Here is a 19,704-nt window from a genome sequence, read left to right as displayed (position 1 = left end):
CCCACGTATTCATTGCCCGATAAGTGTATTTATTTGAATGCCTGTAGCTTAAATATTGTCTTATTTTCCTTCGAAACTCTGTTTGCATAAAGTTCATTTGTAAATTGAATTTTCCTTTCTTGCAATTATGGATAGCTAAAAGTTGTCAAGTGCCTGTTGATGGAAATGCTGAAGTTGTATATTTTATGCGAGCGTATTATCTATAGATATATTAAAAATGATTTCACAACTTTTCACTTTTTTTCTTGTGCCTTGCCGCCAACTTTTTTATCAGCAATTTTTAGCTGCGTGTGGTTTTTAAAGTTTTGTAAACCAAGCTACCAACATCTTGGGTTTTCCATTTCCTTCTTCGCCATTTTCCTTGCTTTCGTGTTTGTTTTCTTTTTTCGGTTGTTTTTTGGGGAAAACTTTGGCCCTGGCCCTGGCCCGGCCACCGTTACATTGTTTGCTCCGACGGCACTAACGCATTTTCCCGGCTTTTCCGGCCGCCTCCTCTGACTTTGCAGCGGACTACTTGAGCGTGCCGGCGGTGCAGAGCCTCCAGCCGCGGGCGGCGACGACTGGCCACGACTTCATGCTGCCGCTCCAGCCAAAACTTCTGGGCCCCCTGGGTGAGTTGATGATGGGATTCCTCGTTGCCTGCTCGCCTCCTCGCCATCTCGTCCTGCCATCAGTTCTCCGCCTCCAGCCGGGTTTTTCCCCATCCGACCACGTTAGTTGAAAGTTTTGCGGACAGATAATTGCTGGGCGGGGGCAGCGCAGGCGGTGGAGGCGATGGAGGCGGAAAAGGTGATACCAACGCAGTTGAACCCACTTGTAACCACACACATAGTTTGAGAGCCATTGTATGGCCAGGACAATGGTGCTTGTCAGGTCGAGGGCAGGGTGTCACCGGAAAGTTTTCACATCCTTCCAAAGCCATTGCACGCAGAAATACGCAGAGCTTGGGATCGGGGAATATTCAGTAATCTGTTTAATTAATTTTAGTAACAAGCACTTACTGGGGCTTTTTTAAATTTGATTAACTGTCTAACTTTTCGGTCTCGACATTTTGCTTAAAACGGATTCTGTTAGTTTGAAGAGCTTAAGACAAAGAAAGAAAAAGAAGCATTAAAGTTAGTAAATCCTCTTAAATTTTGACATCGGAAATGATTTTAATCTTATTTTATTCATTGTTATTTTAGTTTTCCCTAATATAAAACCCGATAATAAAATAGGGTTTGAATATAGAATACTGTTGATTAGATTAGCAGCGGATTAGCAGTCACACAAATACTCCATACGACATTTAGCTTATTTTTCAATTTAATTAATTAGATTTTACGCAACGTCCTCGTATCGCCCATGGATGCACATTTTCATTTGAGAGCAGGGTACCGAGTGCTTCTACTCCCGCATCTTTCCCAGTCGCAAGAGCCCAGGACACTGGGAAGCGGAAGTGATGGGGGACGCGAAGTGCTGGCTCATTCACTTGAAGTCCTCACAGATGCCTGCACAATGTGGAGGCGATAAACCAATCGCCGACATGTCCTCGAATGCACTTCCGCTTCCGTGTCCGCATCCTTCAGATACTTTGCAATCTGAAGTGTTTATAGTTGCCATCTCTTTTGCTTTCTCCACTCGACAGAACGCAAGGATCAGCATCCGCTGCAACTGACTGCCCACAATTTGGCCTCGGACACGCACCAGCTGATGTACTCCGGCCACGCCCACTCGCAGCACAAGGTGGGCGGTGGGGCAGCGGTGCTGAATGTGCCGCCCACGCTGAGCATGTCACACACCCAGATGCCACCCGGCATCGCCAGCATGGGTCAGCGGACGCCCAATCTGAGTTTCCGGGCCGCTCACGGGGCGTCGTCCCAGGTGGCCACTCTTCAGCAGCCCATTCCACACGCCCACGCCTGCCACGCCTCCTCGAACTGCAACATCAAGATTTCGGTTGCCTCCGCCGCCGGCCTCTCAATGGGATGTCCGGATGAGTTTCGGACTCCCAAGGTGACGCTGCTGGACGATCTCAGCGATGATGTCAACTCCTCGACGGACGACTGCGGGGACTGTTGTCTGGTGGACGACAGCGATACCTACGAGGGCACCACCATCAACAATGGTCCGAGTGGCCAGGAGAACGGAACGGAAGCCATTCGGCTGGACGAGGGTCTTCTGGACAACGATGTGCAGGATGAGGAGGAGGACGGCGAGGGCAGCGGCGTGGGTGGAGACAGCGGCGATAGTCTCGGCGGTATCTACATTGGTCCCAGGCATTGATTGCCGGACATTGTATGGGATTTTCGCAACTAAAACGGACTTACCAACTTCTGACAGTACTGCCTAAAACAGCTCCAAAACTGCGGTAAAAGTAAGCAAAAGGAGGTTAAGGATTTAAGTTGGAAAATTCGAAGAGTATGTGTAATGTGTATGAATGGTTTAATGCAGTGTGCTATCGTAACTGCTGAATGCAACTTTATCTGGCTTAAAAGGAACACAAATTCTTTGCAAAATTCTTAGAAACTTTAAGGCCAAGGTCAATCATGCACAAGCCCTTGCCCAATTTCATTGTCATTGGTCACTCAAACTTTCAGTAGCTCTAATACTATTACTTTAATCAGTTTCAGCCATTGCAAATATTCCAAAGCACTTTATTTCCATAATCTTTTTAAGTAATATATAATTAAGGATTAAGATTAGCAAAGTTAGCTATGTTTTTCAAATGTCCACTCAAGAAAAACTATTTGAAAAATCGCGTTCTCAAATGTTATACATTACCAGAGATTTTAATGCTATAAAAGTCGTAACAAAGAAAGAATTTCATATGCTTATTTCAAAGTTTTCGAGAAGACGATTGTGAGGAATAAAATATGTTAGGTTCCCAGATCACTGCCTGTACATTTGTAAACTTTTCAAGTTAAATTTAACGCCACTGAGATAATTATCCATTAATTTAAAGATGGGACACATACTTTCGCAACCATTTATCAGCACTTTTAATCAATCTTTGTCCTCTACTCACGCCATCCTATAAACAACATTCCTTGTCCGGCCAAGACAAACATCCGTAACATTTGTATCAGTGTCCTTATAACTGTCATGTTGACAACTGTCATTGGCAGCGTGCATGGAGGATTGTTTGCCTGAGTGTGCGTGTGTGTGTGTGTGCAGCCGGGCACGTCCTGGCAAGGTCCTGCAAACAAAGGAGTAGTGAGTCTGCGAATGGACGGAGGTCAGAAGAGAAGTTGCCCGCATACAAGGCAAACATATCGTCCACATAAATGCGACCACTTGTGTGCAGCCAGTCAGAGATAGAGCACCACCCACTTTCCATTTCCCAAGCACTCCCATTTTCCTGTCCCGTCAAGGTGTTTATTGTGCAAATCTTGGGGCAAAAATTGCATGGCCAACTATAAATTCCCACACTTGACTCTCACGCTCCGTTTCGTTTGCCGGATCAGACCCTGAATCATGGCCAAAAGTGTCATCGGGCTTGTTTATCTGACACATTGACTGCCACCATTTCAATGAACTGGCGGACAAAAACTGTGTCGACAAGACGCACACAAAAGGCGACGACAGCCAAAAACTAAAACGGCAACGACATTCGTGTCCTTGCTGTCCTGACCCATCCCAAACCATAGCAAATCAGATCCTTAGAGCCACCCACTTTCACCCACCACGATGGCGGCTTGTGTGGTTGACCTTGTAAGTAGTTTTTTGCGGATCGCTGTGTCAAGTTTTCACTCTTCGACATTTAGTTTCATAAATGTTAATTGATTTATGCATGGAAGCTGAAGAATGAAAAAGCCGAACGCAAGGAAGTGTAAATATTTGGGCATGACGGTCAAGAACTAACCAAATGTAAACGAAACCGAACATAAGGAAGGACAGTAGCAAACATATTTGACTTTAAATAAGGTTCAATGGTAATTTTTGGTCCAATATTTATAGTTTTTGATGTGCTAACAAAATGATTAACAAAATGACGAACAATTTTGATTCAGATTCTCATGTAAACCAAAGATCGTTGTAAGTCTAGGTGGAAAATAGATGGAAATGTAGATTTTAATAGATATCATGCCCATGCAAAAAAGGTGAGGGATGTGATTGCAATTAGTCAGTAAAGTAAAATCCGCTGGTCTGAATGTGCGTCGTTCTAAATTTAATCTTTATTACCTAGCTAATCTCAGATAAAAAGTTAAATAATTGCCTAATTGTTGTGTAAGGGTATTCCCGGATTCGGCTTGCCGATTACACCTTTTTTCTCATTAACATATGGATTCATTACTTTACATTGTATAAGAGAAATGTTGCTTTAAATACCGTTCAAGTTAAAAAAACACATATTTTCTTATATTACGAAGCGAAAATTCGGTATTGGAAAAATTCGCAAAAGAGTATATAAATGTGTATTGTTAATTCGTAAACCACTTTTTAACTAAAGGTTACATTTAAATACTTTTACATAATCTTAATTGAGAACGGAAATGAATCTTTTGATATAAAAGATACTGCTGCGAACCAGTGCTCGTGGAAATAAAATTGTTTCAATAGGAATATAGTTAGTTTAAAAAACACAAGTGAGATACTAAAATAATATTAAACTTTTGCCTAGCAAATAACTAAGTTTAGACCGGTCAATGCAGAAAGAAAAAACATTGCATACAGAAAATGATTAAAGAAATAAATCCTTTTGAAAGAAATCACCCACCATAGACAGGAAACAAGAGCCCGGCTGAAAGTAAATTAAAAGAATTTTGAATGCATAATCTGTGTGTATATAGATAATCTGAAGAATAACCTAAATTTCATTAGTTAAATGTCGAGAGCAGTGAAAAAATATTTCTACAATATTTACTGTAAGTAAAGTGTCAAGAACAAAATGGAAACCAAAACTGTTTACAAGCAAAGCGAATTTTAAAATGTTAAAAAAATGAGATGCGGAAAAGTAAACGATAAATAAACAAAAAAAAAATGTGGTGTGCAAAGAACAAAAAATTAAATTTTAACAAAAATAAAAATTCTTTGAAAAAGCACTTAATATTTCAATGATTTCTACACAAAAACCCATCATCATCACCAACACCACACGTTTTTCAGCCAAACCAAAACACGTACCGCATTTTATGCTAATCAAACCGAGACGAGAGGAAAATTCAATTTTGCCACCGCCCAAACATAAGCCACGGCCAGGATTTTTAATTTAAAAGGGCCAGCACGAGGTCCTTTCCCACAAACGCAATCCCAGAGCAAATGCGAGTGCGAATCCCGAGTCCCGACTCCCACTCACATTTCATTTGGTTGGGCCATAAACAGAGGATCAGCTTCGAGGCCGCCCTCATAAGGCCATTTAGGTTGAAATTTATGCTTGCCACCTCTGCAGTAAAATGGGCCAAAAAACACGGCCAAAAAATACCAGCGCGCCCTTAGAAATGGGAAACTGCAAGTGATGGCGTCTAATATAGACACTTAACCACTTACAACCAGGCCAACTCATACACACACACACACACACACACACACTCCCTCGCACGATTTTGATACACGTACACGCAGTTGGCACATCAAAGCGCAAATCCATTAGGCCTTAAGCGGGAACCAGGTGCCGAACTATGCGGGCGGAAATCCAGTTTATGAAAGCTGGCTGGATGCTCTGCTGCATTGTTTAGAAGGGGTAAGAACTTGGAACAAGAGTCACTAGAAATAAACTAAGATTTTTGCATAATATGAATTGGTTTCATTAGCAAAGTTTTGGGCATCCTTGATATTATTATATATTTCCGTACTGCACAGCTTATTATGTAGTTACAGTTCATAAGCCAGAGAAAGGGTATCACGTGAAATCCCACGCCTGGCATTGAAGCGGGCAAAGGAAATCACAAAACCAGCTACGTGAGTCCGCTGCAAAGGCGAAGAGCTTATCTGCAGCCCCGGAATCCGGAGTACGGAGTCCCAGGAGGAGTGTGCTGCCGTAGCACGGCAAGAAAAACAGACGGATACAGGATAGAAGAGAGTCGTTCATAAGCGTGGTAAGATTAATGAGCACCACCTGCCTGCAGACAAATTAGATGGCATAATTCAGCGTGACCCGCCCACGGAACATATTCCACGCGCGCTCATTCTTTCAGCCAGGATGGGATGGTGGTTTGGCCTTCTCATAGGTGTGGCGTAGATCCCCCATCGTTAAGTGCTGGCAAATTTATGCAAAATAAATTATTTGCCAGTTTCAAGCATGCAGGAACAACGTGAGGAAGAAAGTAAGTGAATGTTGAGTTAAAGCGAGGAAATGGTGCAGACCCATCTCCCGATGGAATCCAGCATAAGCTGCTGATTTATGCCTGACTTGATAAAATGTCGCATATCCGGTTCCGTCTTTTCTCAGTCCCAAGCAAAATGAAATACAATTTCTTAGCTTCTGCTCTCTCTTCTCGGCTGCTCTGCTTAAATTTTCTGGGAAATGGCATAGACATTTGGGGTTGGGAAGCAGCGATAAAAGCCAGAAGAAGTAATCAAAGTTAGCATATGGCGTCTATTGCTGCCCAGAAATGCACGGCAATCTCCAAATGTTTCCCTGATTGTCTGCAACTCGTCTGACACTCCCATTTTTATTCATTTCCAGCTGTCTTATTGTGTGTATTTGGGTGTGCTCTTTCCCTTGTTGTGTGAGTGTTTCTGATGGCCACACACACACACAGTGAGGGATTGTGGCCAACGGGGCGTATGAGAAATGCTTCTTTCGATGAATGAGCGGAACATCTTATTCTGTTTTTTCGGGATGATACTCGAGCTTTTCGTCAACACAATTTTGGCTTTACAAGTGCAATAACTTGAAAAATAATGAATGCCATTTTTTATTACGTAAAAAGACGACTTGAAAGCATAAATTAATATTTTAAAAATTTTATTAACATTTTTGCCAGAAAATAAGATTGTTATAGGAAAGAATACAACATTTTCATTGTCTGCTACATAGCGAAAAGTATACAAACTGCCATCGATGATTTCCAGACTAGTCACAGCCTTCATCATCATCCGATTCACAATATTTACGAGATGCCTTTCGGCAGTTGCGCACTTTCTCAGCCAATTGGCATATCTTTAATGCTCGACGCTTGCCCTTCGTGTTCATGTGCATGTAGCAGCGGAACATCCGCCAGGATATGCCCATGGTGGCTAGCAGATTGCGGGAAAACTTCCTTATATAGTACATGTCGTCGGTGGCCTCAAGGACATACCAGAGCACTGCTCCGCTAACCAGGCTGGTAATTAGTCCCGAAAGCCAATATAAAAAGGGCGAGGGTCGGCAGCTGCACTGCATCAAATTCAGCATATCCATCGTCAGGCTGAACAGAATCCTTTCCAGGCCACACCAAATTATGATGGTGCCCACCTCGGCCATCAAAATGCATGCCACAATCTCTATCAGGATGCGCCAAATGCGGGTCATGTGCATAAATCGTCGAGGATAGATGTTGGTGTCCCACAGGAAACACAACGTGGCACTCAGGAATAGATAGCTGGCCAAATCTGGAGCCGGCGAACAGCGATCCTCCGGCTGAGCGAAAAAAAAGTAGCAGCCCATCAGTTGGAAGAAGGCCGCCAGGCCCACAGCCAGGATTTCCATTTTAGAGCCCTTATTTTCCTTGTTTTTAAAACTACTTGCCAAAAAAAGTTCTTGTCAAATTTGTTATATTTATAATATGTAACTAGATCTTACTTCGTGTTGTAGTTTAGACTCGGAAAATACAGTTTAAAGCTATATAGTTGTTGAATAGGAATTAACTAATCAATAACAGTTTAAAGCAATATAGTTATTGCATGAGAATTAACTAATCAATTTCGATGGATAAACGCCATTGGCACGGAGGAGACCCGTAGTTTAAGTACCTTTAAGTGCAAATTTACACACTTGCTTTAACATGATTGACAATCCCTAGGTAATTAGCATGCTCCAATCAACAGCAGGATGCAAAGCGTCGGACGAAACCCCCTTCAAAGTGGAGCTCATTGCAATTAATTAGTGTTTGTCAGCCCATACAAATCGGCACACACTCAGCCGGGCGGACTCAACGCACACACAATGTGTGTGGCAGGCCTTGACAGAAAATTAGTTTACCGACCCGCCCACTAATAGTCTCCCTATTACACGCTTATCTAAAATCGGTCGACAGACAGACAGACAGCCATGGCGCAGGCAGCCATCCAAAAAAGTGCCAGCAAATTAACATAACATTTACCGCAATTAATCAAAATTAAATCGGCCCCATCTGCCCCAGCTACTCAGATGGCCATGTCAATGAACCGCATGAACAGCCCGGCTACACAGTACCCCCCAAAAGTCAGCTAACAACCTCTGTCTCCAACTTCTTGTTGCCAACTTGGCTGGGGGTGGTAGATGAATGGCTACCTGGTGGCGGCCCACTGTGAACTGGAATCTATCAAAGCCATTGGCATCGGCTAAGTGAAAGTGGCTGGCTTTGACAGGGAGAAAGACCTTTTTGCCACGGGCTGTGTGCCACAGTGGTGTACGCCAATGTTATTTGAAAGTCTAGGAAGTCTACCCGTGGTATCCAAAAATATATACTTTGAGCAAAGGTCAGGAACTTACCTTTGATCTCATCTGGATTAAAATTAAAATAACAAAAAAACAAAAACAATTAAAATTAATTAAGGAGCATATTAATATTTCGTACCACTGTTCCAAGGCATTCACACACATTAAGCCCACTGATGAAGAGGGTTCATTGTTGTCGGGAATTGGGGGTCCTGTTGTGCGTGTTCGGGTTCAACGTCTATTTAAAAATTGATTTGTTGTTATTTACATGCGACATTATTTATTTGGGATATCTTTTTAAGCGATTTTATGTCAGCTCGCGATAATGGTGTGTGTGTGTGTGTCCTTCAGGTCAGCTTGCCGCTGTCGAAAATCCAATTTGTAAGTGTCACTGACAGTTTTTGGGCATAGAGAAATTTTTTTATTGCTGATTTCGCCAGTGAAGTGGAATCACAGTTGATTTCGGATGCAACAAGTTGGCGTGGGTCGGGATTTGAAATGACTGGAGGTGTCACAGCATGACTTTGGTTATTGTATTTGGGGGCCAAAAATACGAGGATGTGTTCATTTGGATGGATAGTGATGGAGATAGGAGCGGAGAAAGTCAAAGAGGCGCCAGTAATTGAAGGCAGTTGGCTGGAAAAATCAATCAAAATTGTGTGCTTGACATTTGAACGGGTTGGGTGAGGTTGTTATTGAGGGTTAAGGAAATTACGTTTGATAAGATAATTATTTTTAAAATCTTCCATGTGGAAGACCAAATAAATATTTAAGAAACAAGAGGGCCGGGAAACGGCTTTCCTGTTTTTACGGGCAAAATGAATAATTGATATAAATGTGCATTCATTGTGGAATGTTCTCGTGTCATCGCTGATACCCGAAAAAAATTCCGCCATGGGAAGCACTTGTTTTTCAATTAAATAATAAATCTCTGCAGGAAGAAGTAATGACTGCAATTAAGGGTAAGCAACTGCAAAATGTCTGGGGAAAATAATTTGCACTTCCGCGACCTGTTCGCACCTCTCAGCCCTCCACGGGCTGTGGCAGGAAGCCATGAGCAGTTGGTGGCAGACACGCAGGCAAGTCGGGCCCTTAAAATTTTATATAATTTCGCACATGAAACTTTAATGAATGCTTCTCACTCACTGCACACACACACACACTCAAATTCATGTGGGCCAAAAAGAGGAATAGTTGGTCAGAGATTGAGTGCGCATAGGATGCCCAGCGGCAAAGTAAGGATATGAAAGCAACTAAGGTACGAATCTTCATGTTGCACCAGCTTTGGCTCAAAGTTAAACTTTTGAAATTGCTTATATAGATGTTTATATAGTCATGCTGAAAGATGGTGTATATTCTTGGACACTACATACTTAATAATTATTTAAAATACCTACATTTATGTTCTTTTAAAAACCAGTAGAATATGTTTTATGTATATAATTATATATGGTTTTAATCTATTTCTTTTTAACTGTACCAAGGTAATTAATATTCAGTACACTATTCTTTTAAAACATATTAATAACTGTCCCACTCATATATTATTTTTTTTTTAGTGAACCAATGCACATTCTGTACACTGTTCTTATTAAATATATTAATAGCTCTCCAATCTGCTTTCAGAATTTTTTGTGTTAAGCACACTTATATACTCAGTCACCGAAACCACTGAGCTATCGCATTGCCATTAAAAAGTGTTTAATATAGAGTGAACAGACATTTGGTGGAACCCCAAACTATTGGCTTTAGGGGCTGCCCTGGCAAATAAATGCATTGTGTGCAGCGTTTCTAGAGGAAGTGGGTGAAGCAGAGGAGCCGGAAACATGTGGCAACCAGGTTCTGCTGAAGATGCCAGCAGCAACAACCAACTTGCTTGTCAAATCGTGCGCGTAAAAGTTTTAGCCGTGAAAAGTTTTCAGCTGCTACCTGAAAAGGTATCTTTTTTTGCAGATTACATGCACGTTTTCCGTCGCGGTTACTTAAGAGTTGAGAGTTAATAAGTTGGTATACCCCTTATAATCTCATAGTCAATAGGCAGAGATACATTGAATATTGATAGCGATTAATAGGTGGAAAGTATGGAAGGGACTCTTTTTAAATAAAGCTTATACCTAAATATCATAGGAAATAAATATTATTAATAACCACTTTGATTATAAGCTCACCCCTTGTGTATTTGCGTCTAATATACCCCATATACCCTGCGAAAATGAGTTGTCTGTCATGAGCTGCATGTTGCACACGTGTCAGGCGGCAACAAGGAATCCAGGATCAGGGAAAGGAGCTGCATTGGGGGGCTCTTTACGTGACGCGGCGGAGCGACTTGTCAAAGGCAGTGGTGCTGTTCAGTTCCGCTGCTCCTGCTCCTTCTCCTGCTTCCACTTCCAGCCACCAACAGTGCCACACCGTGCTCCTCCCTGGGGACAAATTGAATTCGTTGGAATTGTTGCAACTCTGTGGCATTCGAAATGCGGACAGCCGGCGGCTGGCAATGCGGCAGTTGGCGATTTGTTTGTGTGTCGTTTTGGTGCAGGCATCGCTTGATTTGCATTTCGTTCCGGACCGCTTTTCCCACTTTCACTCGCCCAGCTCCATCAGCCGTTGAAAATCACGCTAATTGTCGGGGTCCAGAACACGCGGAAAAACAGGGCCATTTCGAGTTGAACCAAAAGTTTTTTTTAACCAACTTAAAGTACTTAAAATGGCAAAGGAATCAACTTCCTCCGGTTTTAGGACATGGACATTTACAAGCACATAGTTTATACATGTTTAAAGTGATATATAAATAATTGTAAGCGATTCATAATAATATCGATATATTAGACATGGAAAATACCACATTAAAAAATTAAATTTCCCCTTTTCTTTCCGTGCATTTAGGCACAATGCAGCATTTCGCGAAAGGGAAGGACAATCTCTTAGATCGCTTGCTTCAGAAATTTGCATTAATTGAAATGCAGAAAGTCAATGAGGCTTGAATGCAGAGGGAGTACTACGGCGAGGTTTCATGTATACCTAATTTGCAATATAGTTTTAGATGGGACACGCTAAGTTTTAGAGTTGTATCACTTAAAGCGTTGCAAGACTAGCTGACAAAAAGCAGCCGCAGGATTCTTACTTTGTGATGCAAATCTGACAACTCTTTGTAAGCTGATTCGCTACCTCAACCCTGTCCTGCCAGAGTCCTGCCAGAGCCGAGGCGCTAGTCCTGTTTGGTGACAAGCCGCAAACACAAACAAAAGTCAATGCTCGCAGCTATTAGGAAAACAACAACACGGCCAGAATAAACAGCGCCCCTCTCAATCATCCTCCCCCGGAAGTGCAGCGAGTCCTGCCAAATGAAGGATGAACACAATGACAGTGTCTGCTGGTGTCCGCCAGATGTCCTTCCTCACACAAACAAAAAAACACCTTGCATAATTTATAAGCATTTCCATTTGCTGCAGCAGTGGATTAGTAAAGCGGAGGGAAAAGCGGAAAAACTGAGCTGCCTCATGGCCTGCGACATTTGCATTTCAACGCAGTTTCAACACGCTCATGAGCAGCAAATGACAAGGCGGAAAAAAGCCGAGAGCAACGCAGGGAAAAGGACTTCATTTCCATCTGTCCTGCGGTCGAGCGACTCCTAATGAGCGCATTTTAAGCTGGATGGTGGTGGTGTTTAGGTCGGCTAATTTAAAGCATTAAGAAAATTAGTGCAGTCAACCCGTTGACTTTATTAAGTTTATTAAAAAGGATTATAGATTTTAAGTAACCATCAGAAGTCAATTTGTATTCCATTGGTGAATTCCATTTAAGCAACCGGAATCGATCAAGATGGGAGGAATAACTTTCTTAACATTCATTTTAAATTTCGAAGAATAATAACTTGATTGCTCTCTAAGCTGAAAATTGTATAAAAATATTAGGCACTGGAACACGTTTGCCTTCCTTTAGAAATAGCAAAGAAAGTTCGCAAATAAGCCTGAGCACTCTCAATATTCCCTGACGACCGAACTGAACTTTTTTTCTAGGACCCTCGAGATATCCTGTCCCCATGTGTTACTTTGACCTAGGCAAACATTTCAATTAGTTGAGCTTTGCCAAGGCAACAAATTTTAAATTGTTTTGTCAGTTTCATCCAAACTTGATAAATGCCAAACTGTCGAAAGTGTTTTGCCGTCGCAATCGTCTGACGTTGAAGGCATTTAAAACACGATTTTCACATTTACTTTCCAATTCTGCACTGTTATTGCCTTTGCTGGTTCTCCACCAGTTGAGTTTGCCCCCCAGGCTTTTTCCCCTTTTACTCACTGCCTTTTCGACCTACTTGTCTGACAATGGCGACATATTGGGTAAAAGTGTCTAGGCAAGCCAAGAATTGAATCACACTCCATGGGGCCTCAGATTCGATTAAGTTAAATCGAATTTTTCGGTTTTGGTTTTGCCGATAACAACATCAACTAAGTCAGTGAGCCACGATGGCTGCGGCGGACCAGGAAAAAAGTGGAGCGAGTGTCTGGCATCCTTGCCTGTGGCCAAGTTCCATTCTTATTCCTTGCGAGCATAAACAAGATTTATATCGGCAATAAAATATTTCACGCTCCAGCGAAACTCAACTAAGAGCACACACCTTCAAAAGTGGGCGTGGCAGTACCAGGACCCGCAGGATTCCGAAGTGAGCCTTCACAAACTTGTCTCATTTTTGAGGAATGTTCTCGGGCATGTGGCTTCATCAAAGAGGTGTAGATAATCTGTCATGACAATACAAAATCTTGTGGCAAACACTTAAAGGGCTGGATAAACCGAACAAAGAGGTAATGGGGTAAACTTAATTGGTTACTGGAGTTGTGGCTAATTGAATAAGTTAGGGTATACAAAGTTTATAGGTTTTGGTAACTAAACCACATCTCGCCGGAAGTCGAACTCACCTCAATTAAATCAAATTCGCTGCCTAAAATTTAAAGTACGGGGTACTGTGATGAAAAGCATAAATAAAAAATCGAATAAATAATTAAAGGTTTATGTTGTTTTGCAATGGCAAAAAGCTCTATCAAAGGACATGGCAATGTTCCAGCGGCCTGTCTAGCAGTTCCATCAGCCTCCTCCTCCTGCGGAGCTCACATGGCTTGTTGGAGCTTTTGTTATTGTTATCAGGCAAATAGGCTGACTTATAGTCCGCCTCCTGTTCCTTTTGTGTCTTGTCGTGTTGTCTTGTCTGCTGCATGTACAAACAATTTAATGCCCGGGATAACAAGTCTGCCGCACACGAGCGCACTTCGGCACGCAGCAAGTCGCATACACATACCATGCAGCACCTGGATGCCAGGAGAAGGGAAAGGGGGAAGGGGAAACAGGACTCCGGCGGGCAACACATCGTGCAACTCGCTCCTTGCGGCTCCGCGTGTGTAAATCCGCCTTTGCCCTTAAATTTCTAATGGTTTTATAGGTTGGCCCCCATGCACTTGAGACACTCGCAGTAAAACTCTTATGTCAATGATATAAACCATTATTACCTAGCCAATTACTGTTACTGTTACTGCTACTGAACGGCATTATTTTGAAGTATTTTTTACAGTGTAAATGCCTGGGCGTGGGAGAGCACCTGCAACTTTGGACATTGTGGACACTCCACGTTGTTATCATTAGGGCGACGCTTGTTGGCTATTTGCTTGACTTTGCCACCGTGACTGCTACTTTCCTGTTCCGCCTCCGGCTTTCCCGCTTTCCCGCTTTGCCGCTTTCCCATTTTCCTCCTCGGGCATTAGTCAGGCATTAAGTTTGTTTTCTCTTTTAATGACTAAACCGAGCAACACAGTACTGACTGGACCACACTGCACCCGGTCTCCGGAGCGGTTGTCCTGGCCATGACAATTAGTGACTCATTTGTGCCACAGATAACTGGGCTTACCTGATTAGACTCGGTTAATTGCTGACATCACAGCGTGTTTGTGGCCATCGGAAGGTCCGGCAGGTGCATCGCTCTTAACAGACCGGCAATTAATGTGCCGGAATTGCCAAATTGATTGTCAGCCGGCGGCACTCTCTGAAAGTTTTACCCTAATGCTGGTTTGAGTGCCCTAATGCCCAGTCATGTGATTTCAAGGCATAATATATATGGTGCTGATTCATGGTAGCGCTCATTTGGATAATTGGGTAGCTAGTCCATGGTAATATAAGCACACATTTTTAATACATATAGAACCAACTTGTGTTCTATGAAGAATTCAAAAGAATTATAGGACCCCCTCTAAGACATTAATTAGGATATCACAAGACAGAAACCCACTCGGGATGTGTGGACAGGAAATGGAAATTGGAGTTAGTCCAACTTCTACTGCTCTCAGCATCGCTTAAAAGTGAGTTTCCCTACACTTAAGGCGCATGCTCACCTCAAAAAAAGTCACTTATCTCTCGGAAGCTGCAGTGGGAAAAGCTTTCACATCCTAGGCAGACCCAAGTGAACTGGGCTAATGCAAACATCTGGGTGCGCCCAGAAAAGGACCTGTACCAACAGGCAGACTGTTAAACCAAGCCGGCTTTTCAACTATGCGGAGTTATTAAATGCTATGCGAAAAGTTTAATTGAAAACGCCGTCGCGTTACCCGCGGAAATCGCTTTAGCAGACTATGGGTTTTTGGGGAAAGGCAGTAAGCTGGCTTTTGGGAGTAAATTGGACGTACTTAAATGGGCGCCATTGAAGGCAATTCAACGATTTTGGACTGCTGCTACATTTGCATAACTGTATTTAACATTTAAATGGTTTCCATCCCTCGGCAGTCAAGCGAAAGTGTTTCGTCTCTCATGAAGTTGCACTTAAATATTTGACCCGACAGCCACAGATACAACTCTCTAGTAAGTGAAAGGGATATAAATATCCTTGGAATCTAATTGATAGAAATGGTATCCTTAGCCTTTCACTGGTAAATTCTGCTCCGTTGCATCTAAAATCCGACGGGTTACAAGGCCTGCCGCATATATTACGTATACGCAGCGTTGGCAAGATGTTAATGCCATTTGCAGATAGACGTGGGATAAGTATATTCACATTCTAACTACCTGTACCTGTACATGTACCTGTATCCTCCTGCCGCCGTTGCAGTCCAAGGCAGTCAGACCTCTGCCGTTGACAACTTCGGTGACAGTTTGCCGAGTCCTTTGGCACCCCGGCTTTTCTTGTTGTGGAGCGACTTTTGCTTTCCGTGTTATTCTCTTTCTGCCACTCGAATGCCCCGCGGCATTGCGCACATTTCCATCTTAAGTATTTTTATAGCTAATGGCCCTTTTAGCTTAATATCAACACACAAGTGACACCGCCCCCAGCATTTTCATGCGAACGCGACACACACGGGGCGGAAGGGCCCGAGAATTTTTTAAATTTTTATGTGTTTTCATAACGATTTTTATGTCTGTCTCGGGCCGGGCCATTGACTCTTTCCAAAGGGAACATTTCCTGTGCCAACGCCACCTGTTATCAATTGATTTTTGTGTGCCTGCCAATTGCCAGAGATGCGTGACGCAAAGGAGAAATGAAAAGACAAAAAATAATTCGGGGAAAACCGAATGGCGACTGCCTGGTGATACAATTTAAGGGACACGCTCTTCCTGATATTTCTTCTCTTTTTTTTTGGGGGGGACTGCAAACTCAATTTCCCATTTCCCGCCTAGCCCACCTCAAAGTTCGGAGCCAGTGCAAGAACAACAGACCGAACAAGTTGCACAGTTGTTGATTGACATGCCAGTGGTGCTGACTGAGTTCGACTCACAGTCCCACCGCCTGCTCTGTACCACACTGCGTATACATTATCTATGCCCTGGCATGCAGCTCAAAGCGCACAAAGTCCTGGCCCTCTCTCTCTGTGTGTGAGCCGAAAATGGTTATTGTTATGTCGACTCCCACACACACACACACACACGCAGGATGTTACCCCAGCTGTTGGTTGGCTGGCTGGTTACTTACTGACAGGAGGGGGGAAAAAGGAGATCGGTCCTTTGACAGCGAACAAAACGCAGGGCTCTGGATTTGGGTTCGATTCCACATTGGACAACTTGACCCTTGAGCCAGCCAAATGAGATGGCATATTGTGTTACCCGCCCCGGTGACCAATTAGGTTTTAAGTTGAACTAATTTACCAGTCATTACGAAAGTGTCGTGGGACACGAAAATCTATATATGTATATCAGATAAAAGTTCCCTGCTGCTGTGATATGTAATGCAAAACAAATTGCCCCTAATGCTGGTGCCCTTTTTTCGCATTTTTCCCTTACATTTTCCCCAAGCACGATGCAGTTTTTACTGCCAACTATTTTGCATATTTTTACAATTTTCATGCTGATAAAAGTACTTTGGTGGACCAGTTCGTTGCCTTTTTTTCCCACTACGTTACTGCGAATTGATTTAATGACTTAAACGGTTTTAGTTTAAATTATTTAATTGTTTCTGTTAAGCTCCGCTCTGGCCACTGATGTTGCAGTTGTTGTTGCACTGTTAATTGATTTTAATTATTTAGCGGTCGGTGGTCTTTTTTCTGTGAGTGAATGGAGCACATGAAGCACTTAACCAATGGATATTGAAATCGGAAACGCTGATTGCGTATAAATAAAGCCATGTTGAATGGAAAAATCAGTTTGCAAAAGTAAAATAATTAATTAACTAAAAAAGAATTCTACACAAATGTTACATCATATAATTATTGATTAAATATTCGCTTAGCTTCATTGCACACTCTTAACACATTAACTTAGGTAAGCGTCCTTCAATTAAGGATGTCTGGGAAAAAACTTCTGATATCTGACATTGTCAAACTGTCAAAGTTCTAATGGGCCGTGTGAAGCTGCGAATGTGTCAGCTTTCAAGTCACACCCACGCATTCCCACGGATTCCCATGAAATGCCCATATATATTTGCCCATAATTATGGAAGCAGATGCATTAAAGCTGCTTAGTCCGGGTCGTGACTCTACATCCCTAAATATGCTTTAAATTTCATTTTTATTATCATAAATGCTTTTTTGTGTCCCTTTCATGGCTGGGATCTGTTCGGCTCGGCAGTCTGCGGGTAAAGTTATCACAGATGCGCAGCCATTTGCAAAGAGAGGCAAACTTTCACATATTCATGGACAGGACAACAAGGCACACGCACACGAACACACATATCCTGCGAATGAGATTTGGGTTTTATGGCCTTTTGCTGTTAGCCGCGGCATGTTGCTTCTGTCTGTTTGTCTGCTTGTCTGTTTGCCATCTCTTGTTGGTTAATTTACATTTTCTTGGTAATTAAAATGTGTCTTTACAGCACCAGCACCCAACCCCCTTCGGTGGCACCAATCGAGCGGAGTTGGGGTGGAAAACTCATTTACATAATTATGTGTGGCAATTTCCAAGATTTTTCTGCCACAACCATTCAAGTTGCCGCAATTATAGCGAGTGCGAGAATAAATTTATTAGTATTGCTCTTTATTCACACATTGTAAATGTTTGGTTTGCTCCTTTTTCTTTTGCTGCTAATTGCTGGCACACATTTGCATATTATTAAACAATTCAATTTAACAATTAATGCTTTGAGGTCCTTGTTTACCTGATTAAATTTTTCTCTTAAAATTAAAGTGGACTACGATATTTTTAGTAATTCCCATAAAGTATTCTCTCTTAAATAATAACTACCCTTCTTTCATTTAACTTTAAAATCCCCAGACCTGGTTTCATGATGTTTAAAATATTTGGTTTCCGCTTTACGCTGCTGATTCAGATATCGATTGTTTGGCTTTAATTTATGTAGTTTTCAGCGAGTGATTTTCAATAAATTATGCTTTGCATATAATTAATATTTATGATTGGTGAAATTGCAATTAATATGATAATAGGCCACATAATTAAGGGCAGTAGTTCGCTGGGAACAAACTAGTTTGGCATTAGTTCTTTCTGTTTGCCGGACGGAGAATACCACTAATTGGATTTCCGTCCAATAATAATAAATGAAAACTAATTAAATTTTCGAGTAATTAAAAAAACTTCAATTGCACACGCGATCCTCTTTTAATTTAAAATCAGAAACTATAAATTTATTAGCCAAATAGAAAGCCTGCAAATGAATGTAGTCATTAGACAGCCTGGTTGATTTTCCACTCAAAGCATGTGCGAAGTCAATGGCCAGCAACATAAGTCAACACCAAAGCCGGCAAATAATGAAAAGGAATGGCCAAAGACGACTGCTAACGGGGCCAAGTCCAAAACAAAAGACCAACCTACACTCCAGCCAGGCGGAAGTGAGCTCCTTGTTGCCCCATTCCTGGCAGCCAAGTGGCATTAGAGGCGCTTAGCAGCCACGTTTCGAGTAATCCGCGTGCCAGTCGGGAGACCGGAATCTATTTGGGAAACCCAAGGAAACGGAGGAAATTCCCAGCTCTAATTATTGACAGCAACCGAGGGTGATGGCGGAGTGGACGGAGGGGAAGGACCGGCCTGCTCAAAGGAACAATTAGGAAAGCTCTGTTAGGACTGTAAAGTTCTGGTCACAGTGAGGCCAACTTTAAAGGACCCACACTTACAAATCCTATTTGATTTGCCCCATCCAATGGCACTGTGCATCCTGTTTTTCTTATTGTTCTTCCTCCATCAATACATTGAAAAATGTTGCTAATTAAACGGTTAGAGTTTTCTTCGTTCTTTTCTTTCGTTTGCTTGTAGAATGCCTCAGTTGGGTAATTTTTAATTTGTAGCAAATCATTTTTTATGTAAATGTCCAAATCCTTGAGGATACCAACGAGTCCTTCGAGGGCAATTAGAAATTGTTTGTCTGTTGGTTTCCTTGCTCGCATCGAAAAAGTTTGGGCATCAAGAAGCAGTCCCAAGGAAAATATTAATGGTGGGCAATAATTTCAGAGTTGAGCTCCTCTTATGAATTTCATTCGGTTTTAATGATCACATCTCGGGCCGTCCAGTAGATACACAGAATGGAAAACATTAAAATATATCCTTTTAATATTAGAAGTAATAAAGGCCTTATATAAAATATTCGTGTCCACCTAGAACTGGCAAAAGTCAAGGGTTCTGGATGTTAAGCACCCCTAGGACACATTTAAATTGTTGGTAAATTATGCCTTGAAATTTCATTGGCGAACTTTTAAGCAGAGAGCTGCAGAGAGAATGGGAAACCATCCAAGCATTAGACAGCCAATTAA

The 19,704-nt window shown here is 42.2% G+C and overlaps 2 protein-coding genes across 5 annotated transcripts in view; one reads left to right on the top strand and one right to left on the bottom strand.

Moving 5' to 3' along the window:
* LOC6527848 (potassium voltage-gated channel protein Shaw) overlaps positions 1–5,713 on the top strand; it is a 44,198-nt gene extending 38,485 nt beyond the window's left edge. For 2 of the 4 annotated variants that reach the window (XM_015197513.3, XM_015197514.3), the window contains 2 exons: positions 507–611; positions 1,628–5,713. In XM_015197513.3, the coding sequence (XP_015052999.1) occupies positions 507–611; positions 1,628–2,265 (743 nt within the window). In that variant the 3' untranslated portion in view covers positions 2,266–5,713. The remainder of the gene's footprint in view (positions 1–506; positions 612–1,627) is intronic. The other 2 variants (XM_015197515.3, XM_039371856.1) reach the window with 2 other exon arrangements.
* Positions 5,714–6,872: 1,159 nt separating this feature from the next.
* LOC6527846 lies at positions 6,873–7,690 on the bottom strand. The gene has a single exon (XM_002088882.4). It carries the CDS (start codon positions 7,610–7,612, stop codon positions 6,998–7,000), a length of 615 nt encoding a protein of 204 aa, XP_002088918.1. The 5' UTR covers positions 7,613–7,690; the 3' UTR covers positions 6,873–6,997.
* Between the last annotated feature and the right edge of the window lie 12,014 nt (positions 7,691–19,704).

This window comes from Drosophila yakuba, chromosome 2L (assembly GCF_016746365.2).
Source record: "Drosophila yakuba strain Tai18E2 chromosome 2L, Prin_Dyak_Tai18E2_2.1, whole genome shotgun sequence".
Lineage (NCBI taxonomy): Eukaryota > Metazoa > Arthropoda > Insecta > Diptera > Drosophilidae > Drosophila > Drosophila yakuba.
The sequence above is the reverse complement of the archived record's forward strand: the minus strand, read 5'-3'. Positions and strand labels throughout refer to the sequence as shown.